General features: G+C 40.4%; 1 protein-coding gene across 9 annotated transcripts in view; it reads right to left on the bottom strand.

The window, feature by feature from the left end:
* Fmn1 (formin 1) overlaps positions 1 to 24,135 on the bottom strand; it is a 368,583-nt gene that overhangs the window by 254,390 nt on the left and 90,058 nt on the right. For 5 of the 9 annotated variants that reach the window (XR_009587427.1, XM_060371805.1, XM_060371806.1 and 2 more), the window contains one exon: positions 7,123 to 7,298. The exons of 3 other annotated variants lie outside the window; for them this stretch is intronic. Coding sequence is in view for 5 of the 6 variants with exons in the window: in XM_060371805.1 (XP_060227788.1) it covers positions 7,123 to 7,298 (176 nt within the window). In the remaining variant the exon portion in view is untranslated. Of the gene's footprint in view, positions 1 to 7,122; positions 7,299 to 10,310; positions 11,169 to 24,135 lie in introns of those variants that run through there. One more of the 9 variants, XM_060371813.1, reaches the window with a different exon arrangement.

Consider the following 24,135-nt stretch of genomic DNA (forward strand, 5'->3'; position numbering starts at 1 on the left):
GTGGTAGGATGCTTGTTTACCATGTTAAGACATTAGGTTCAATCCCCGGCGTCACAAAAAGGGGAGGGTGGGAGGAAGGGAGGTAAGGAGAAAAAGACAGATAGATGAGAAAAGCATGCACAAAGGCAGAGGGTGGAGACAACCAATGTTTCCGGATGCCACTGGCATCCACAGTGAGCATTATGTATCATAGGTTCCTTACACATTGCTTATTATGTCTAAATTTGCTCCACAATGCTATGAGCAAGGCATTATTAGTCTCCCTGTTCTTAGACTAGCTCTATTCAATGCACGTGTGTACAATAAAGAAATTTTTCTACCTCTTGTCCTCTGAAACCATCAGCAATAGCTCCACTCCAGTGTTCTCTATGCACTGAAAACATGGCCAGCAACTAACAACTTAAGTTTTTAATGAGACTTCATTTAAGTAGCTCCATGTGCTAAGCAGCCATTCTATTAAGCGTGGCTATAGATTTACAGGGTATTTCAGAGAAATTGGGTCAAGTCTGAGAGTAGTTACCCAAGGAATGGCAGAGCCAGGTTTTGTACTAGAACTATCTAATTATAAGTGTTTCCTATTTTGAACTGTGTTTTTTAAGCTATAGTGTTAACAGTTTTTCTTTTCCACTGAAACAATGAAAGGGAGATAGAAGAGATCTGCCTTTAAGAGACAGAAAAAAAAATACATTTGTTTTTATTCCTTTAGTTTAGTAATTCGATGCTGTTCTGTTTCCTTACTGTGTTGGTTACTGTTTTGTTTCCTTGATATAACTAGAGTCATCTGAGAAGAGGTACCTTGAGGTGGTTTGAATAAGAATGGCCCTCATGGGTTCACAAATTCATTGGTCACCAGAGAGTGGTACTGTATAAAGGGATTAAGACATATGGCCCTTAATTGGAGTAACGATGGCCTTGTTGGAGGAAGTGTGTCACTGGGAGTGGTCCTTGGGATTTCAGAAGCCCTGGCCAGGCCCAGTGGCTCCTTTCTCTTTCTGTTGCCTATGGATCCACATGTAGAGCTCTCAGCTCCTTCTCCAGAACTGTCTGCCCACAGGCTGCCATGCTCCTCTCCATGCTGACAATGGATTAAATCTCTCAAATTGTAAGCAAGCCCCAATTAAATGTTTTTCTTTAAAAGAGTTGGCATGGTCATGCTATCTCTTCACAGCAATAGTAACCTTAACTAAGACAAACCTCAACCAAAAACAAACAAACAAACAAACAAACAAACAAACACCCTGTCCCCTTCAGATGCCCTGTATCAAGCCTGTGGGGCAAGTCCTTGATTAATGATTGATGTGGAAGGACCCCATCCACTGTGGATTCCATTACCCTTGGGCAGGTGGTAATAAAGCAGGTGGAGGAAGCATGTAAGAAGCATCCGTCCATGGCCTCTACTTGAGTTTCTGCCCCCACTTCCCTCTGTGATTAGGATGTGAAAGCCAAAATATAAACTGTTTTCACCCCAAGCTGCTTCTGGTCATGGCATTTTTATCAGGGCTATAGAAAGGAAATCAAGACACTTCACAACTTAGATCTTTTAATAACTAAACAACAAATGTCCAGCTGAATGGAAGGACTCTAGCAGCCCAGGCTAATGCCAGGCTTCACTATCATTTATAGATGCTAAACTCCCAACAATTACTAAATGTTCCAGCTGCCATCCTTACATGCAATTGAGAGTCAGCACAATCATAGCAAACTCACAATCTAAGGGTAACAGAAGTTATGTTCAAATTTGAAAGCAGAACAGTGCTGGTTCAGTGAATAACGTTGATGAAACACTGCCTGGAAATATAGTCTTCCCTGTCCCTAGATTTCGTAATGACTTGAATCTGAAATGCCCCACCCAAAGCTCATGAGTTGAAGCCTTGATCACTTATGAAGAAGTGCTCAGAAGGGATTTAGGCAGATGATTGGATCAAGGGGGTTCTAACTTCATTAGTGAATTAATCTATTCAAAGATCCATAGCTTGATGGGCTATGGGGCAGTGGTGAAAACTAAAAAGAGTTGGGGGCTGGTTGGAGAAAGTAGATCACTAGGGGTTTGCCTCAGGATATTTGTATATTTGATACAAGCTAGAATCATCAAAGAGGAGAGAGCCTCAGTTGAGAAACTGGCCCCACAAGATCCGGCTGTCAGCAAGCTGTAGGACATTTTCTTAATCAGTGATTGAGGTGGGAGGGCACAGCCCACTGTGGGTGATACCATCCCTAGGCTGGTGGCCCTGGGGTCTAGAAGAAAGCAGGCTGAGCAACCCTTGAGGAGCAAGCCTTTAAGTAACACCCCTCCATGGCTTCCGCATCAGCTCTGCATCTGCCCTGCTTGAGTTCCTGCCCTACTGCTTTTTTTTTTTTTGTATCCAGTAGAACTTTATTATTTATTTTTTCAATGCAGTTTATTCAGGAACCTTGAACAATCATCTGACCCTGGGGAAAGCCAGCCCACAGCTTAAATAGCCTCTGGGTAGCCAACCCCAGCGTGCCACGTGGGCAATGCAGATAGGTCCACATACATGGAAGCAAGCCAGATCCTCAGCCTTAGCCAAATGTGGAATTGTTTGTGACAGAGAGCACTCACCATCGGGAAGGGGGAAGGCGGAAACCAGCTCCATCTTTAAGGCGCGGCATTACGCAGCTCTCTACAGTTCCCCCTTTTTTAGACGCATCAGGCCCAATTTATTTCTAATATCAGAGATCAGACCCCTACTGCTTTTGATTCGGAACTGTGAATGAAATAAACCCTTTCCTCCCCAAGTTGCCTTAGGGCATGCTGTTTCATCAAAACAATGGCAACCCTGACTAAGACACTGTGCCTTCATGTCTGTATTTCTACCTCCCTCTATGCCTACTGACTAATGCTGGGAGTTGAGCAGCCTAACTTGACCATGAATTCCTGACATAGCAGTCTACCTTATCACACACCTAAAGCAAGGGAGCCAGCTGATCACAGACTGGCGTTTCTGAAACCATAGCAGAAAAATAAGCTCGACTTCGTGTCAGATATCTTAATGGAAGGCTGATTAACACGGTATCTAAATCTCAGTCCCACTTCCCCCAGCCAAGAAGGACCTCCGGTGTACTTGTTGTTACTAAAAGGGTACACATACAGTTTCTAAATAGGGGTATATTTTGAGTGGAAGTCTGTTGGCATACCTTTTTAACTCTATTTTGTGTTGGTTTCTTAATGCCTCTTCCTTCCTTCTCCATTCCAATCCCTTCTAACACCAGGTGGGAGAGAAAGAAGGTTAGTCGAGAATGGACATAGTTCTCATTAGCTACTTCCTGCTGGTTAGGGTCCTTGGGTTCCTTGGAGCAAGTCCAGTCTCTGTTTCAGGATATCTCCAACTTCTCATCAAACTGCATCATCAACAGCAACCAGGAGCAGCGGACGGGGGAATGTGTGCATCAACAGCCTTTTTTCTACTGTGTGCCCCTCTTCTCTCTCCAGAGTTCCTCAGAATTAAACTATCTGCAGCTGGGGAAGAGCCCACACAAGGCAAATAGTTTACTGCTGTGGACAGTCTGAATCAGCCCTATGTCCCACACCTGGGATTAGAACAAAAACATGTTTACATAACTGAGGTTTTTGGTTTTTTAAAAAATTTTATTTTTTAAATAATTTATTTAGTTTATATCCCAATTGAAGCCCTCTCCCTTGTCTCCTCCTGGTCTCACCTTCCCTCCTTCTTCTCACAATCCCCCTCCCCTAGTCCACAGAAAGGTGGAATCCTCCTCCCCTACCATCTGATCCTAGCCCTTTCAAATCTCATCAGGACTACCTCAATCATCCTCCTCTGTCACCTTGCAAGGCCTCGACTCCAGGGGGAAATGATCAAAAAGAAGGCAACTGAGTTCATTCCAGAGAATATCCCTCCTCCCCTTACTAGATACCTACATGGAGACTGCACTGTCTGTGGGCTACATCTGAGCAGATGGTCTAGGTCCTCTCCCTGCATGGTCCTTCCTTGGTGCATCAATTTCTGCAACACCCCCACCCCCCAGATTTGTTAGCTTTGTCGTTCTCCTTGTGGAGCTCCTATTCATTCCAGGTCCTTCTTTCCCCCCGACTCTTCCATAAGCATAACTCTGTGCTCTGCCCAGAGTTTAGCTGTGAGTCTAGGCATCTGCTTTGATTCCTGCTGGGTAGAGCCTTACAGAGGATATCTATGGTAGGCTCCTGTCCTTCCTCTCTTCAATCACTTCTGGTGTCTATTCTATTTGCCCTTCTGGATGAAATTAAGCATCCTCTCTAGGATCCTCCTTGTTATTTAGCTTCTTAAGGTCTGTGGATTTTAGTATGGTTATCCTGTACTGTATGGCTAATATCTGCTTATAAGTGAGTATGTGCCATGTGTGTCTTTCTGCTTCTGAGTTTCCCCACTCAGGATGATCTCTTCTAGTTCCATCCATTTGCCTGCAAATTTCATGATTTCCTTGTTTTTAATAGCTGAGTAGCATTCCATTGTGTGAGTGATATACCTCAGTCTTAAGGTAGCACTATTCCCAATTTTCTGAGAAGGCACCAGATTGCTTTCCAAAGTGGTTGTACAAGTTTGCACTCCCACCAGCAATGAAGGAGGGTTTCCCCTTTCTCTACATCCTTGCCAGCATGTGTCATCACATGAGTTTTTGATCTTAGACATTCCGACTGGTGTAAGATGGAATCTCAGAGTCATTTTGATTTGCATTTCTGTGATAATTAAGGACGTTGAGAATTTAAGTGTTTCTCCACCATTTGATATTCCTCTGTTGAAATTCTCTTTTAGCTCTGTACCCCATTTTAAAATTGGATTATTTTCTTTGTTGGTGTTTAATTTCTAGTAAACGTGCTGCCAAAGTGAGCACCATAACTGAGTTTTTAAAGACACCAAAACTTTTCACTACAGAAGTCTCACTTGGAATAACAATATCAAACCTGTAAGGTTCAAGCTGCATTGCTTAAGGAAGAGAGAGGAACCTAAAAGGAAGGGAGGGAATCCAGAACTCAGAGGGTAGGAACTGATGACCTGCATTTCCTAAAGAAACTACTCTCAGTTTTAAAAATTTATAATGAATGGAAAACTAAGAGATAAGTAAATATGTTTTATTTTTATTACCTATCCATATAGGTACTATGTAAATATATACTTAGATAAATATATCTTGGTGCATATTTTTAGGAAAACAACTTTCTTTCTATGTAGTTATACCTATCAAATGCCCCAGAACACATGTAGGAAATACAAATTTACCATAAGGAAATAGTCCTAAGTGTTGAGGGGCACAAATAAACACTATTCCAGAATTGAAAACAAATTCAGCATTCAGTGATGAGGAAATGATGAAACTCATGCATACCCTTGATATCACACAACCACTTAAAGCTTATCTGTTAAGACTTTGAAACAGCATGGGTAAGCCATAAAGAAAAAAGCATGCCTGCTTAAACAAACAAAAATCCTCACTGAAAACAAGTCATGCACAGTGAGAAAGAAAAGAGAACTTGTTAAAGTTTCCTAGCAGCATTATTGTGCAGAGATGATGGGTTATTTCTGTTCTATTTCTATGTTTCAAACAGTTTCAAGGACCGTGTGTGATTCCTGTAACTGTAAAAAGTTAAGCAAAGACATAATTCCATTTATATAGAAGAAAGGTGATTAAAACTACACGGTTTATCATATTTCCAACAAAACAAAACTACAACCATGAAAGGAAAAAGAAGCAGCCTTTCCAACTCCCTTTGGGCACTCTTATCCTCTGGGCTGCCTGTGATTTGAGGCCTGCAGTTCTGTATCCCCTACAGCTTCAAATAACTCTAGCTCGCCAATAGATGTCACTGTTGCACTTGAGCGAGTAAGTCCCGGCTTTGACTTTGCAAGGAGCCTAACCAACTGCCCTGTGTTCCCTTTCAACTTCATTCCAAATCAATATCTCTCTGCCTCTCTGCCTCTCTGCCTCTGTCTGCCTGTCTGTCTCTCACGCACTCGTGTATATGTGTGAGGTGTGTGTGTGTGTGTGAGAGAGAGAGACAAAGACAGAGAGAGAGGGAGTGTTTTGCTTGCATACATCTGTGGAGGCCAGAATGTTAGATTCTCTGAAGCTGGAGTTAGGTTGTGGTGAGCTGCCATTGTGGGTACTGGGAAGTAAACCCAGCTCCTCTGCAAAAGCAGCAAGTACTCTTAACCACTGAGACAGTTCTCCAAACCTTCAAACCCCCTTTTATGAAAATGAATGTCAAATGTTTTTCTGAAAGGACTACAATGACTATTATTATATGGTTATGAAAACAAACAAACAAACAACAACAACCAAGTTCTACTCAGTCGTTACTACCCACCTAAAACTGGCAGATCTACCATGCCCCTATGAAAACCCACAATGCTACCTAGATGATCTTAGGCCTAACTCACACTCTCCGCGCATGTACTTTCATATCAGAATATAATGAAGCAGAGAACAAGAGGTTTTCAATAGGCATCAAAACAAAGGCAAAATAGAAAAAGCCACTGGGAACTGTGGGGAAAAGAGGGCAATGAGAAACGGAATGGTTTGGTCAACTTTATCAGGCCATCTAAAACTGGAAGTGGTTAAGCCTGCCCAATGCTTTGTAATGGGGACTCAATGCTTCTGTGTCAGTGGATGTGTGAATGAATGAGAAAGGAGAAGCCTATGTTTTTAAATGGGTCATCCTGTATTTGGCAGGTTTCCCACCAACTTGTTGGGCTGTTATTTGAGCAGCTGGAGAAAAGGGAAGGTTTATAGATGTGCAATGAAGACAGGTGACTTGGGTTTCACTGGAAAATGCAGAGCCTCACTGTCAGCTAGCATATGTTATTCATAAATTTTTAGTACAATGATATTAAGTGACTAGCAGCAAATGGTTCTCTTCCCACAGGGAGGCTTAGGCATCAGAACTAATGAGACAGAGTACTCTGGAAAGAAACTGTAGACACAGTAACATTCTAGTGCACAGATTTTGACTTCATCTGCTGCAGCCCATTGATTTATTTTTCAAACAATGATCCACATAGAGAATGCAGCTTCGTAAACTTCACATATACAATTTACATTAACTACGTATTAAACGAGCCTCTGAAGACCACAAAGAACCACAGGAAAGTCACAAAGATTTCCACTTACGTTGAGATCCAAGTACAATTCACTTCTACTTGGTTTTTCTTTTTCTTCATGGAGCATAAACGGACAGAGTGGTCCGGCTCTGTAACCCAGGACCGAAGCACCTCCATCCTTGTTGGGAAGGTCTTTCACTGTCTTCTCGTTGAAGCTGTCACAGGGAAAGCCTTCAGAGGGGATACCTAAGTGAACACAGGGACTAACATCAGTGACACAGCAGGGAGATGAAATCTAATGTAGTCAGCAAGCTTAGGGGTTCTGCAAGGCACTCTCCATGTCTGGCTTTACTTTCTGGTTTATATTTTTAGGGTTTTCTGTCCTTGTAAAGGGCCTTTCCCAGCTGCTCTTTTGAAATCTTCAAGCGTATGACCTCACCCCTGAAAAGTTGGTGCACTAGCTCTTTCCTATGCTCCAAAGACCTGCTTGCCAGCCCAGGTTGGGCGGTTTCTGCTTATTCACAATAGAAGCAGAGAGAAGCAGGGGAATAGAGGCATGGGGTTTTAGCTCTACCACTCCATGCTGTCACTCAAGCCAAGGCATTAATGTATTTGTTCTTCTGGGGCTGAAGCTGTGCCTTTATTTCCAGAGACAGAATCATCGTGCACTGTGCATATTGGTTCGTGTCAGTTTGATGGTGAGGGAATGCCCCATTTGGGACTGGCTTTTGTCATCTCCAGAATAGTCAGCTAACTTACGCTGACATATTTTAATATGTCAGGGTGACAGTAGGGCTGTCTTCAAGTTTCAACATAACCTAGTATTGGGAAACACCAGAGCTCCCATTTTAGCGGGAGGATGGACTGAAGCACAAAGAAGGTAAGCAACAGCTTCAACTTCCTAACATCAGTAAAGGAGAAAAGAAAGCAATAGTCAGGGCCAGGCAGCTGAACATGAGAGGCTATGTTCTTAGAAACTATGTAAGTGGCCTCTGCCTGACATTCTTGAGAAGGCAACACATGTTCTATGATAAAAGGATATCACGGTCAGAAAAGCTACATGCTCTAAAAAAGAACCTCCCTAAACTTACCAAATGGGATCTCCCCAAACTTATTTTGTAAAGGGATCAATTTTAAGGGACATCTGGTAAGCCAAACATGTTGTAAACCATTAGTGCACTGGAATGCAGTTTGGAAAATAATAGATTAGATCAATGACAGACGAGACTCTCACGAGGCACTCGCATTCCTGGTCCTCTTTGAATTCCTGGTGAGCAACCTCAGCCAAACCTGGAACAGCCAGGTAGACCGTAAAGACCTAGGCTCGATGTCTTTTCGTAAGGTGGGTCACTGGACATGTGATAGGGGATTTATTAAACATAATCCCTGTAAGAGAGGAGCTCTGGCAGCCATCCAGAGCTGGCTGATGGCCTCTGCCATGTTGCGAACCTGACTCGCAGGTAACAGGAGCTGAGAATCACTCGGCACACAAGGGGCTGTGAGGCAGTATGCTTCTCTTATACAAAAGTAGTATTGGAAGTGGCAGAGAAGCTGAGAACGCACAAGGTTCTGATTTCTGTTTGCATACTGAGTTCGGTTCATCGAGTTTTAACCACACTTCCGAGTGGAAGTGGCAGAGTTCACAGTGTTTCTACAGTTGTCCTCTGAAGGCTGTTCAAAAAGCAATTTCAGCTACTAAGAAAAACGAGAGTCCAAGACATCAGGAGTCTGTTATTAATTCTGCAAATGTAAGGTGTCTGGAAAGTGAACTCAGCTAGTTTCTTCGTAAGGACAAAGTGCCTTGAGGTAAGTAAGTCTCTGTCTGCTTCAGGTCCTAATACCCCCTGTCTACAGAAGATATAGCCAGCTGCTCATGTGAGCTTTGACTTAGGGAATCATATACCGTTCTCAAGGAGCAGGGGTCAGGGTGGGGGGTGGGAAAGTTAATGACTAAAAGAAACTCAAACACCTCCACAGACAACCTCGAAAGGAAAGCATCACTAGGAAGACCTGAAGCTCCTGCAGCTCTTGTGGCTGTGGGATGGCTCATCCGTGTCCTACGACATTTCAGTCCCTGTTGTTAAGAAGGGAGGAAACTCACCCTTGTAAACCTATGGAATGCTCGCACCACTCCATCTCATTTCCTGAGTCCATAATCACACACTAGTCCCTTCACCTAGATCCCTATACTTGTCTCATTTTGGCTGTGGAGTGAGTTCTGGCTTTGGATGAAGGTTACATAGAATAATATAGCTATATGACACATAATATATATCACGAAATAACATTATACAAGCACCCCAGGTAAGACATTCATTTTATCAAAGGCATATTGTCTGGTGAGGCTAAGTTTATTGTCACAGTATGAATAGTGATATGAAAGAGTAGTGAATTCACACAATAGCAAAGATTTGTGTTCCCAGAAAAACCACACATGTATACATGTGCATGTGTACATGCATGCACACTCACATACATGTAGTGTCTAGCCAACACCGCATTCATCAGGTGAGGCCTGCAATCCAATTCCCTCTTTATACGGAGGAAAAACAACAAAAGCTTAAGCAGAATCATTAAAAATTAGTTGAATTCTGGAGTTGACTTTCATTTTAAAGAGCCAACTTCTGATGCCTATAATCTAACCAGACAATGACCTATGACGAGAACATGCAAGATAAACCATGATGCATGATAATTTTGACAAGGATCATTAGGACAGGAAAGGACCATGGGCAGATACAGGTTACACGGGATGTTATCTCAGAAGTTTGACAAACTAAAGACAAAGGACAAATTCAACCTTCCAGGAAAAATGAGTAAATAACTTATAAAACAATTTGTGAGTAAAGAGTTTTAGTAATATCAATGCAAATGACTTATACAACAATATACATGACTATATTTATTAAATAGGCAATGTCCATATTATTTTTTTGGCTGAGTAAACAAAAAAGCAAAAAACTGTCTTGAATCAAGTAAATTTTTCAGCAGAGTCAACTGTCACTTAATTTCTAATACAAAGAGATTTCAAGGTGTTAGATTTACATTTCTGAAACACTAAAGATCATCAATTTAATCAAATGTCTTTCCCTTTAATGTGCACACTGTGAGTCTAATTGTATTAAATATTAGTTGTTTTGTTTCTCAAAGGCACATCAGCCCCTTGATTGATCACACATACACACAAAGGTTAATTTGACAGGTGATCATGGTTAATAGGACATACAGCACAGATACACAAAGGGTAAGGTGGCTTACCTTTCAAAGTCTGTGCTTTCCCCAACCATTCAAGTGATGAGCTGCACTTTGCTGACCTACAACATCAGCCTAGGGGCTGCTGTCAGTAATCCAAACAGTGAAAGCAGACAGAAAGAAAACGTAATATGCCATTTACAATGGACGCAGTATTCAAAATCCCCAGAGGCAGGCAGTCTCTCTGCCTGTGGCACAGGGAGGATTGCTGTTTGAATTCTTTGCTCCTTCCCTGCTTTGTCAGGGTGAACTCAGAATCTTACTCCTATGAGAGCTAGTGGTTCCTAACCACATACATGATGGATCTGGCCAGGAAGCTTGCCCTGGCTGAATGAATGCGGGCATTGTGACAGTGCACAGCTCTGTACACAACAATTCACATCCATACCCACAGCTCTGGCAAAAGTATAGTCTCATGGCTAGATTAGGTCAGACTCAATGCTCTGTGGTGTCATGCTTCAACTCCTAATACCACCAGGGTAAATGATAGGATTACCAAAACTAGCAATGTGGGTAAAATTCTACTGGTAAAAATCTTGTCAACCCATTCCAGAAAAGTCCCCAGCAAGGACCACCAGGTCCTCACCATCTGAAATGGAACTGTGTCAGGAGGAAGGTGTGTCTAAGTAGAAGGCAGCTGTTGGTAGATCAGGAAGTAGGAAGAACTGGGAGGCAGGATACAGCAGTTTGAGCCTCTACAAAGAAAAATATGAAATGAATGAAATGTTTGAATGTCTAAAATGATATTTAAGGTCAAACCAAATGAAACAGTATTTAAAGCAGAAAGGGTTCTGGTATGTGCTCCCATCTACCCACCTGGGGGCTGCTATCAGTAATCAAAACTGTGAAAGCAGACAGAAAGAAAAGGTACCCTGTCATTTACAATGCAGGCCGTTTTCAAAATCCACCGTCCCCAGATGTGATCAGTCTCTGCCTGTGGCACAGGGAGCTGAGGGAACCAAGCCCCGGGAGGATTCCGGTATTTCCAGCACACTTGGTGGCAAAGTTTGAATGAAAATCCAGTTTCCTGAACATCTCCTACACTATTTAGAGAAGGACAATATTTATTGCCAATCCACGGGGGTGGAGGGCTGTTGAGGTAAGAGAGAGAGAAGATGGTGTAAGTGGCTAAGAGAATAGGCTTTGGCAGGTGAGCCTCTAATGCTAATTGCTTAACCTTGAAGCTACCAAACACACCCACATATCATTTCCTTGCCAATAAAAGTTGGATAATAAGGATAAGCCTGGTAATGGACTGGAATTCAAATTATTTTCTCCCAGGAAACTTCCTAGGCTGTGGTGGTATGAACTGAATGAAGGATGCAAGTAAGTCCTGGCTTAAGAAATCCAAACGTGCAATGGAGGTACATTAAATATCACTTATGTAAGTGAAGGAGAACTTTTTTTTTATCAAAGAAGTTAAAGAGAATAATTGAGCTCATAAGAATTTATGAGCACACTCTAGTAAAGTAGATCCCAGGTCTCTTCAAGCTCCCAAAATAGAAATCACATCATCTGATGTAATTGCTTCAGGTAAGTGGCTGATAGGCTCTGGAAACAATAGCTCCTCAGGGGTCTGCATGGAGACGGGAAGACATTTCTTTACTGAAGATCAAATACGTGATCCTTGAGCCATTAAGCTTCCAATGAAATACTATGTTAAAGAGGCATATCAGTAGACTCTGTGGCGATAATTACATTAACCTTCTCACATATTCTGGAAGGAATATGGATTCGCAGATAAGGAAACTCATTTGTGAATATAGTTATGCTGAGTATTTTAACAAGGGTCACACATTAAAAGTAGCATAAATGATGCTGGGACTGGGTAAATGCCAGGGGGAGATTCATCTAGGTAAGATCTGGTGTAAAATGACTGAAAGGTGGTTAGGAAGTTGTGAGAGTCCTGAGACATGAAGAGCCTCTGTATAATCTCAGATAGTAAATGCTTAAAAAAATAGATGTTGGCACTTCAAATGTCTAAGTTATCAAAAAACTGGGTATGTTGGTTGATAAGGAATAGACTTACTAAAAACATTTTGAAGCAAAGTCAAGAATACAGAAAGCACACGATTTTAGTCACTAAAAGTAAAACTGAATAACATTGTTTCTTTTCTTGCAATATTATTCCAAGTATTATGTGGATAGCTGCACAGTGGGAAGGCTGGATTAAATAAAGATATGTAATGATTTAAAAGGAGATGATAAAGGAAAAACTTTAAGGTACTAAAGCACTGGTTTATAAAACGTACATATGAGCTGGGTATGGTGGTGCACACCTGTAATCCCAGCACTCAGAAAGGCAGAGGCAAGCAGATCTCTCTGAATTCCAGGACACCCCGCTCTATAATTGGAGTGTAGGACAGCCACACAGAGAAACCCCTTCTCAAAACAAAACAAACAAACATTCAAAATCAAACAAACAAAACCATACATATGAATGAAAATTTCAAAACTCCTCTGGAAGTTATTTTGAGATTCATGGAACTGAAACCATAAATAGCAAGATAAGCAGGGAGAAAATAAGGCCATTTTTAAAATATCAGTGGTGAAAATTTAAGGGACAAGAATAAAAATTGGCTTTAAGCATGAAGTAAAACAAAGCATACAAGTATATTCCATTGTTTCATTTCATTTCTGTTACCAAAAGAAAAAGACTGGTCCTGTGGATCTAATATAGATTTTTTCTAATACAAAATTCTGATAGCAATAGCTACAGAAGTAGGTCTTGACCTTAACTCCATGCCAGGTGTTTGGCATGGAGTTTTGTTGGCAGCATAGGGGTTATAAGGCAAGTCAAGCTGCCTGCTAATAACCTTTGCTTTTCGAGCCGGAGAAGCATGGCTAGTGCCTTGAGTGCCCAGTCCTTCAAACTCCTCAGCAGAACTCCCTTTCAAAAGTCTCTGGGAAACAGCCAGATTGTCTATTCACCACCTTTTGCCAAAGTGTTTTAGACACCAGAAATTTTCAACATCCCTTCGCCCTGTGTCAGCAATCTTCCCTGAGGCGCCCAACAAATCGATTGTTCTAAGGGTGAGTAATGTCTAATATAAAGAATTCTACATCGTATTCTACATCATACACTTTATATAATTTACACATGACTGGGGATCTTCCCAAAAATCCTGCAAGTTAGGTGAAAAGTCTCCCTATTTTAAAGATGGAAGAGTAGTGATGGAGGAAGTTAGCCTTGCTCAGGGTGAAACAGGAAGTAGTAGAACTGAATTCAGAACCCACTGTCCATAGTTAAACTCCTGCCATAAACAATGAAACCAACTACTGGAAACAATTATTTTTAGATGTCCAGTGGCAAACAGCAGTATAACCCTTGGAAGAGTAGAAACATGCGAGGTGAGCCACACAACTGCTCATGATTTCTACTGAAAGCTGATTTCTGGATTGCCAAGGAAAAGCAAAGTGAGCCCTGGCAACTTACCCAACATTTTTAAGCATTCTAGTATGCATGTAATTAGGAGCATAGGGACTGGGCAGAAAATATTCAACGAGATATTGGATTAATTTCTCAAGTTTGATGGAAGTAATAAAGCCATGAGTTAAAACAGCTCAACTAACCACAAGCAAGACAAACACAACAAGCCAGTAATAAATAAAATTGCTGAAAACCGCTGATTAAAAGAACTACTATAAAAGCAGTTAGGGAAAACCTGGACACTAGTACAAACTTCCGACCTGAACTAAAAAGGCAGAAGAGAGTACTGACAGTACTTCAGTGCAGTTAAAAGGCATGGGAAAGAGAGAAATGGCATAATGAGAAAGACTCACTTTAAAACAATCCTCCTAAGCTTGTATTACTTGAACCTAGTAAAGGAACTTTGAAGTACATAAAACAAAACTATGAGGAATGAATGGAGAAATACGCATATTCAAAATTATATCTAGATATAATTATTGTCAATACAGAAGTCAGGAATGGTGGTCCATGCCTATAACTCCAATATCCAGAAAGCTGACCCAGGAAAATCACCATGAGTTCAAGGTCAGCTAACTTCAGGACAACCTGGGCTGAGGGCCCATGTTAAAAATAAGACTGTAAAAGTAATAGTTATAACAAATTAGTAGATTTCATCTAATATGTATAAAACATCCCATTCAATAAAGAAAATACTCTTCAGACACCTGTAGAATATATCTCCAAATATTTGAAAATTAGACAACATACTTTACCTCATGTTAAAATTGCAAGAAAGATTAGAAGATATTGGGATCACATTAATACAGAAATCATGGGAAATGTATATATCTGCTCAATACTGAATGGCTCTTCCCATTCTGATTAACAGGAATTTTCCTTAGGCTAGGGTAATGCTGGACACAGTGAACATATGATTAACATAGAAAAAAAATCACATGCTTCCTGAACACTGCTATTGAAGCTTTGGCTTTTTTTTTTCCCCTTCTGTGCTCCCAGGATACTCTCCAAGCCTCTAAGGTTAGGCCTGTGCTGGACACTGCTCTCGTAGAAACAAGACCAGATCAAGAGAGAGAACTTTGAACACATTAGAGGTTGCTGGGAAGACAGCCATTCCAGCTCACTCAACAGTGTAGTTCCAGGCCGGCATCTTCACAGACACCATCAGTCCAGTTAGCTGTTCAGTTCAGTTTTGTTTTTTGTTTGTTTGTTTGTTTGTTTGTTTGTTTTTGTCAAGACAGGGTTTCTCTGTGTAGCCTTGTCTGCCCTGGTCTCACTTTACAGACCAGACTGGGCTCACAGAGATCCTCCTGTCTCTGCCTCCTGAATGCTGGGATTATAGGTATGTGCTATGACGCCCTTCAGTTCATATATAACTTCTAAAATTATCTCCAGTTTGGACTCACTAACCCTATCCTCTAACTTCCCATCAAGAATTCTGACAAATGCTATTGGCCTCGACAGTGGTGTCTGTATCCTGCCCTGTAGCCTGCTCATATTTGCTAATGCACACAGGCCCTTGCTATCTCATAGTCACTGTACTTATTTACAATAATAGCAAGAATGTAGTTGCCTTATCTATTCCCCTGTGAGCTATCAAAATGATCAAACTCTCTTCATCTTCTCTCCTGACAGAGAACAGGGAGATTTGACACAGCACTGAAATTAGACAGCGATTTAAATAAGTACGCGGTTGCCATTCCCAGATGAGGACGATTCAATTGGTACAAAAGAGAGGCATTTTAAGATCAATAAAGGTCCAGGTCCAGGGGACTCCACAGGCGTATTTGGTAGAAATGTCCTGTCTGAATAGCAGCTGCGATTGCTATCCCCGTGCAACTGAGCTTACAATAGGCTAGCTGTTTTCCAAAAGTTACCTAGTGTTCTGACTAAAAGAAATTCCAGTGGCAAAGTGCTAAGAATGAATCACCATCTCCCTACCTTCCCAATCTTTGATGTTAACACAAATGTCTTCAGTTCCCTAAAGCCTTAGTGCATATCTTCAACTCACAGGGAGAATAATACGGTGCTTTTTTTTTTCTTTCTCCCAGAACATGTAGGTATAAAGAGTTTGCATTTAAGCTCAAATGGATTCAAATTGTTGAACAGACACATTCTGCAATTAATTTTACTTGCTTTTAAGTATTTTTGTTGTTTCTGATTCTCCCTTCAGTGTCTTATGATTCACAAAACAAAAACACCGAAGCAACAAAGAAGTTTTGTGCAGGAGAATATTAGAGGATATAGGGTCTTTTCAGCATGTTTTAGTCAGCAAAAATACCACAGTTTCTTTTCATTATACCTTGAATTAATTTGTTTAAACATGAAATTAGTCCTAACCATGTTTAATTAACTAGCTTGTTTTTAGCATCACACCAATATTTGAAACCATCCCCCAAAGGGACTGTAGCAGCCATCAGTGTGATTTTGTTATGTCTTAAGGCTATTATTACACTAGAAAACACAGCTCTAATTTAAATTGCATGTCAGTAAAAAAAAAAAATCAATTTACTAAAAGAAAATTAATTCCATAAGCCAAAATTTTATGAAAGCAACAGATCCATAAAGTGAGTTAAAACCTAGACTAAGAATAGAACCAAGTATCTTTCTCGGCCAAAAAGGACTTATCAATGTACTCAATTTCATGATATACGTTCACTGGGAAAATTCCACTGAATAGTAAAACAGGGAACTTTCAGCCTAGGGCTGCTGAGAAATCACAAATTAGTATAAGATTGTCAGTAATGTTTCAGTATAACAAAAAGCTTTAGACTGACATGTATTGTAGTGTCAAATGTAACAGGAGCCAGGCCTTTACTGTAAACTTACACGTTACACAATTAAAGTAGGATTATACAGGTCAGTGGTGCCTCTGCTAATGAACAGAAGTTCCAAATAATCAATGCCCTCTTCCTTTATTTGAAATGAAAATGTCTCTTCCTTTATATGAAATGAAAATGTACACATGAAGGGCAGGAGTGAACTAAATTCCTGGGAAAAGCCACAGGCTTGCTCACGCCCACAGAGGTTGGATGAAATGACTTTTCAGAGAACTCAGCATTGCTCAAGCCACAGAGAAACCAATTGGCAGAGGAAACAAGAACTCATTGCTAGGGCAACTGGCAACATGAATCTATTCCTGCAGCAATGTCTTCCAGCTAATTTAATCCTAGAATGTTTCTGTAGTTTGCCACAGAATCCAGGACAGAGTGAATTACTAAAAAAGATAAAACAGTAAAGGAAAAATTGGATAGTTTGATGCAAATTAGTAAAGGTGTTACTTTGCTGAAGAGACTTGACACTATTTACTTTGCAAAAAAAAAGTGTTAAATCGTGTCTATTTTTAAAACAATGCAAATTTGAGTCTTAATATTTGTACCCTTAAAAGAAAATGCAATGACGAAGTTGGAGAGACAACTCAGTATGTAAAATGCTTGCTGTATACATCTGAGGACCTAGGCTCCAGTCCCCAGGGCCTTCATAAAAGGTTGGAAGCAACAGCACGCATCTGTGACAGTAGTGCTGACAGGGTGGAACAGATGTAGTCAAATCCCTGTTGTAGAGGGTGATCAAGAAAGATATCCATTGTTGACTTCACACACACACACACACACACACACACACGAGAATGGGGGGCGATAGAGAGCCCCAATACATATGAGCGTGTATATACAATACATAAACATATACAAGAGAAAAGCAATGAAATCTCTTCTACTGTTGCTGCGGTAAAAATTGGACAGTGACTGTTTTCAAGAGCTTCCAGAGGTGGCGGCAGCAGCACTCTGTGAGGGAGAGTGCTGCCCCGTGACACAAAGCACATGCTGACCTGAGGCCCGAGGCATGCTGCCATATCTCTTCCTGCATGGACGCGGGACACCATAAATGGAAGGGTTAACACCAATTGCTGCATCCTTGAATGGCTCCAGGAACTTGTCCTGATTAGAGAGGGTCAGCAAGCGAGTAAAGAAAAAACAGACAGATGGCCACATATAAACATTGGGTTCAGATACACAGTTTTCCGATGGGGAAATGCAACCTGGAAGCTCAATTTTCTTATTATATTCTAATGAACAGAGAGGCGGGCTTATTTTATACAGCAGAACAAGGAGGCAGGGTTATTACAGATAAACAAGGAGGCAGGTTTATGGCATCAACAGGCTCAGTGGGCAGGTTTAACTAATCTCCATAGAAACAGTCTCTGTAGAACAGTCTTCAGGCTATAAATATTCATAAGGAGAAAGCTATGATGGACGTTGTCTGCACACATTATCAATATTTGTACTTGGGGCCAGGAGAGAAGCTTTGTCATTTGCCTGAGCCCAGCCCAGAGAAGGCTTTGACTCATTTTCCCATGAGTCTGAGGCCTTTGGTCCTGGTATGGTTATGCATTCACTCACGCCTTCACACGCTTTTTCTTCTACTCAACAGCAGTAATTCCCACAGTCTCAAATGATTCTCGGCCCTAAATTCTGAGTGCCCTGGGCAGTTTATTACTAAACAGATTTCTGTTTAGTAATATGTTCCCACTGATCAGGAAAACAGGAGTCATCCTCAGATTTTCTGTGGGTGATTTTCAGTACTACCTGACAGAAAAAGAACAGGCAAAAACTGGTAGGTTGTAATGAACAGTTAGCAACCATGAGGTTGATGGGGATTTGGTGGGACATGAGCAGAGTCGGAAGGAGAGATTAGCAGGTTACTGTGTTTTCTGGGTTACACAGCCAAAGGTCTAGACCTCAGCACTAAACCATGGTTGCCACCCAAAGAAACCCAGATCAACTGAAACGTTGTTGGCTAATTGCAAGAGTGATGACTGAGGAAAGATCCAATGTACCAAAAAACATAGCTACTGATAAATGTTACTGTTTTCTGCTTCAAAAAATGTTTGTTTCTTTTCTATCTCTGTTTCTTTCACTCTAGGAGGGTAGGCTGGCTGAAATTAGGAAATTTATTCAGAATTTGCAAAGTAAGATAATGGTTCTTCGTGGAATGAGAAAAGATATGAGTGCCACTCAAGAGACTGAACTCAGGAAACAAGCTACTCACGGCATATAAAGGTAAGTTCTGGTGGCTATGTCACCACTCAGGGGTCACTTATCAACAGGACCAGAGAACCCGCAGGTTTTCTTTCCATCAAATTGCAAACAAGAAACTGAAAGATACAACCACTGGTCTATGTCTAGTAAAGAGTACAAAATACCCACATTCTTTTTTTCTTGTGGTATCCTAGAAGATTCCTGGCTCAGGGCTCAGCTGTTCAATTTTTCCTTGCTTCCTAGCTACAGTAGTCTATAAATAAATTTATGTTTTAAGTAAGATAACTAGATTCAGAGATTCACAAACCTAAAAATGCTGCACAATGGAAATATAGTAGTTTCCCTGGTCCACACAGGGTTTCATGACCCTGTGGATAGCTGCAACAGGAAATACTGAGCTCTAAATAGTACATAAGATTTCATGTTAGTAAAACAAACCAAAAAAAAAAAAAACAAAAAAACTTTAATATCTAATATCTACAGGAGTCTACAAAACAAAACTGAAACAGTATATAGTTTATCTTGCCATTTGACATATTTCTTTGGACTGTTCAGGTAAGTGTCAATATCTTTCCAGAAAAATGGACTTCTTGATGCTGCCTTCCTCACACACTTTCTCTCTATTTTATTCATAGTATTTGTTTCCTGTATCACTGAAGAGCCTCAAGTTTAGCTATAGCAATGCAATATATAAGATCTATTTCCTTCTATATAGATGGCACTGTGGTGGTCCTACTTTTAAGAAAAAGAAAAATACATATAGTCCAGATATTTTATGTTTTTCATTCAATTCTTAAAACCCAGAACTGTGTTATGGTTTATGTTATGTTCTAGATTCAGTAAGAAGAGAAACCAGGGCTCGGGTTGGGTGCCATGTTGTTGAGAAAGAATGGATAGAATACAACGTTGATAAGAACTCAGGCTACGTTCATGGGAGAGTGTTGTGATTTATTAGTAACGCCTTTCTTGGCCCAGGAGGTAAGTGTGCTAGAATGTGCACCCTGTTTGGGGCATTCCTTGACTAATCGCTATGCCTCTGTTTTTTGCCTGCTAACATATTGGCCAGTCTTTGTCACAGTTACCCTTTCAGCTTAACAAGAAATTAGAAAATACATGAAACCCAACCTGTTACTGCAGCAAATGTTTTCAAGAAGAGAAGAAATGTAACAATAAAGGACACAGTGAATAGGTATGACTCATCTACTCATCCCTCCTATGAGTGGAGAAAGGACAGAATAGCATATGAAAATGTAAAATAACCCTCAAATATGGTTGATTATCTTGCTTTCCTTACAATTAAGAAGAGATGATTACATTTTGAGATTATGAGACTGTTATATTGAGATGATGGAAAAGTCTCTACCATTAGATATTACATTTATACTGTAAAGCTCTGTTATTGAGTAATGAAGCAAGACTAGGCCTTGAGAAGATAAACATGGGGAGAAAAAAAGTAGGGGGAAAGTGAAAGGAATTAAAAAAAGTCACTTCAAACTAAGAACCACCCAGTCATCCAGATTCCTCTCCCTTGAAAGGTCAACTGATAGCTCCAGAGACATGTAACTGTATCCAATTCCTCTTTTGATGTTCTCACCAAGAGGGGTTTAACTGCTCTTTCCTTGATTCATTAGATGGTCACTTCAAAGAGCTCCTAAAGGGCCAATATTTGCCTAAACAACTCCCTTGCCTAAGTAAACCTAGACAAAATCCCCAAGGCAATTCATCCTAAATTTCACACATTATTGCCTTTGGCCCCTGTCAGTGACCTCAGCCTACAATATTGATTGCTGCTTGCCTCTCAATATGAATCCCTCCAATGATCAATCAGTTGCCAGAACAGACAGTCATCCAATCTGATACTAACAATAGACCAAAACCCAAGAGGAACCCTCACAATTTAGAAGATGGGTATGGCTTTACAATTTACAGGCCATTTCCAAGCAACATAGGAATGGCCCACACTTGATCTGTGATTTAAGATTTTGAAATGAAGATGAGTATACCGTTTAGTAACAAGTTAACTCAAAATAATCTGTGAAATTTAAAAAAGTGTCTTTGTGCTAACACAAAAGTAAGATGTGTGGGACTTCTGTGCAAGGAGAGCACAGCCATCTGTGATGTCTATTTTTTTCAGCGCAGAAGACTAGTGAGGAAAATTATCCTTATTAATAAGTGTGGAGACTGTTCGACATACTAGGAGATAAAAAATGCACAAGGTAAATGGAGAAACAATACAGAACTAATAAACTTGAGAAAGGCTAACTTGCAGAATGCAAAGCTGGTATCACAGTAGTAACGTAGGCACTTCGTCCTAAGCAGGAAGGAGTCATTATGTCTAAGCTAGCCCCAGACACTTACAGCACTGGACCACAAAGTCCCCGTTGTTTTTGTTAAACAGATAAATTAACACATGTACAGCTACTTTGTGGGAAGTGTACTGAATAGAACAGCCAGGTATGATGGCACACACCTTTAATCCCAGCACTCTTGTAGTGAGAGTTTTGGCTTCTTCAAAACAAAACAAAACAAAACACCCAAACAGTTATGTGAATTGTTTTTGCTTTAATCCAGGTGTGGGATATAGGGCTGCTTCAGATTGGCCACAGCAGCCAACTATGATTTGTCTCATGCTCTAGGAGAGGAGCGATTTTTGCCAGCTGCAGATAGTTTATGTTTGGAGTTCTGGGGACTCTGCAGAGGGTATATCAATGCCAGAGTCCCAAGAGAGGCTGCTGCTGCTGGTCCCTGCTGCTTCTTTTGCTGTTGATGTTTGCTGGATTGCTGGTTGTTGGTTGGAGATACCATAACAATGAAGATTGGACTTGCCCCAAGGAACTCGATACCCCTTATCAGCAAGAAGTAGTCTAAAGAGATCTATGCCTCCTTTTCCCTCCAACCTTCTTTCTTGCCCACCTAGTGCTGGGGGGATTGGAATGATTGGGGTGGAGAAGAGTGGTAGATAGAAGAACCCAATAAAGTACCCAAAAATTCTGGCTAACACACTCTGGAGGCAGAGGCAGGTAGGTCTCTGAGATATTAAAGTCAGCTTGGTCTACATATTGAGACCATGTCCCAAAGAAAGAAACAAAGAGCCAGGTGGTGGTGGTGGACACCTTAATCCCAGCACTCAGGAGACAGAGGCAGGTGAACCTCTGTGAGTTCAAGGCCAGCCTTGTCTACAGACTGAGTTCCAGGACACCCAGGACTACACAGAGAAACCCTACTTGAAAAACCAAAGAAAAAAGAAAGAAGGAAAGAAGGAAGGAAAGAAGGAAAGAAGGAAGGAAGGAAGGAAGGAAGGAAGGAAGAAAGGAAGGAAGGAAGGAAGGAAGGAAAACAATCTGAAGAGAAATACTGAGAAACAGACTAACTCCATACTTAAGACTGCAATATTTTACCATAAAGAAATTTTCTAAAAAAAATGTTTATCACACAATTAATCCCTCAAGGCTGGAGAGATTGCTCAGCAAGTAAAGTCACTTGCCTGGCAAGCCTGAGGACCTGAGTTTGATCCCCGGAACCAATGTAAAGGCAAAAAGAGAACCAGCTCCGCAAGGCTGTCACTGATGGCCTCACACATGCCATGCACTTCAACCCACACACACCAAAACATTAAAAAACAAACAAACACTGACAGCTTATAAATACGCCAAATGTTCAAACTTGGTAAGTAAAAACATGTCTTGTTTTCTCTATAGTTCATAACATTCAAACAACGCTCATCATGAAAGGTTTGAAAAGATGTGATTTTTTTCAAGTAACATGTTGAACTTTTAAAAGTACCCACCAAGTATACAGCCTTTTAAAAAAATTTATGAAAACATGGAACTAAAACTTATACTTCAAAAGTGATATTTCTAAGAGTGGTAATTGTGGAAAGATTCTTTTTTTTTCTACCTGTATTTCTGTGGTTATTTAATGATGGCCATGTAATGCTTTCATAACAAAAACATAAAATTCTCATTTACTGAACAGGAAGAGCACTTTTGGAAAAATATACCCCAAATAACTTCAAGAGAACACATGTCACTCTGGACAGTCTTTCTCTCTCTTTTCCTTTTTAATGGCTGGCTATGCTCAAGATGGATTTCTACATGCCCAAGTATATTATCGACAAGTATTTTGTTTTGAAATTTATGAAATATAATTAAAATTCTTCTACTCCATTATCCTCTGACCTTGCTGTTACAATGAAGTTACAGACAGGTCATTAGTAGTTTAGTCCATTAAAAATTTCCAACATTAGCGAGGTGTGGTGATGCTCACCTTTGATCCAGCACTCAGGAAGCAGTGGATCTCTGTGAGTTCAGGGCCAGCCTGGTCTACATAGAGAGTTCTGAAACAGCCAGAACTATGCAGTGAGACCCTGTCTCAAGACAAACAAACAAAAAGTCTAAAATTAAAAGAATTTTAATGACTTGACATGTAGTATAATTTTATAACTTTGGTGAACATGTATAATTTATAATTTTGAAAATTGTCTTTGGATGGCACTTAGCATAATAATTATTCAGAGCAAATGAGTTAATATGTCCAAGTGCTATATGATTATAAAGTGTAATTCAAATGCTGGTTTTAAATTTTTTCTATAGTGTTTCTGACCTTGTACTTATTTCTGGTGGCACATTTAGCTCCAAAAGAAAAATATAGATCTTAAGATTATACCATGAACTCTTATTTAAGGATTTATAATTTGTTTATTGGGCATGTTGTTTAAAATCTAAGTTCAACTCTTATTTAGGGCATATTTATGTGTGCATAGGTGTACGTAAGCAGCCACGTCCACCACATGGCTTGCAACCTGCCAAGTGACAATCCACCATCTTACGATGACAAGGTGGTATAAAGCAACAACTAGCCTTTGCTAGTTCTTGGATGCATGAATGAATGCTGTTTCTCTCTCCTGCTGCCAGTTTTCTGGGCTGGAGTTTTACCTCTAGGCTTTCTGGACTATGGATTTGCTATAATAAATTCAAATGTAATTTTAAAGTTATTTTAAAATGTTCTACTGTATTGGTAACTTTGGAAATGGGTTATCCTTCACCCTTTCTCAGACCCAGGAATGGATTTTAAGGTCCAGGGTAAAAAAAAACAAAAACAAAATATGGTTAAACTCAATACTTGAGGTTAAATAGTTAAAAGCTTGTGCTTAGATAATCTTAAAACATGTGACAAGATTTCAAGCATACTTTTAAGTTGGGATATGTTAATTATAGAGACATTCAGTTGTTTACTATGTTAGAACTTGGTTAATATGCTCCATCTTCCCCCTCAAAAGGTTAAAAAGCTTTATGAGCTTGGTCAGATCCTTCACCCCCGACCTTTTCCAGAACACTTCCTGTGGTTCAGGTCACTGAAATAT

Source organism: Meriones unguiculatus, chromosome 18 (assembly GCF_030254825.1).
Source record: "Meriones unguiculatus strain TT.TT164.6M chromosome 18, Bangor_MerUng_6.1, whole genome shotgun sequence".
Classification (NCBI taxonomy): domain Eukaryota; kingdom Metazoa; phylum Chordata; class Mammalia; order Rodentia; family Muridae; genus Meriones; species Meriones unguiculatus.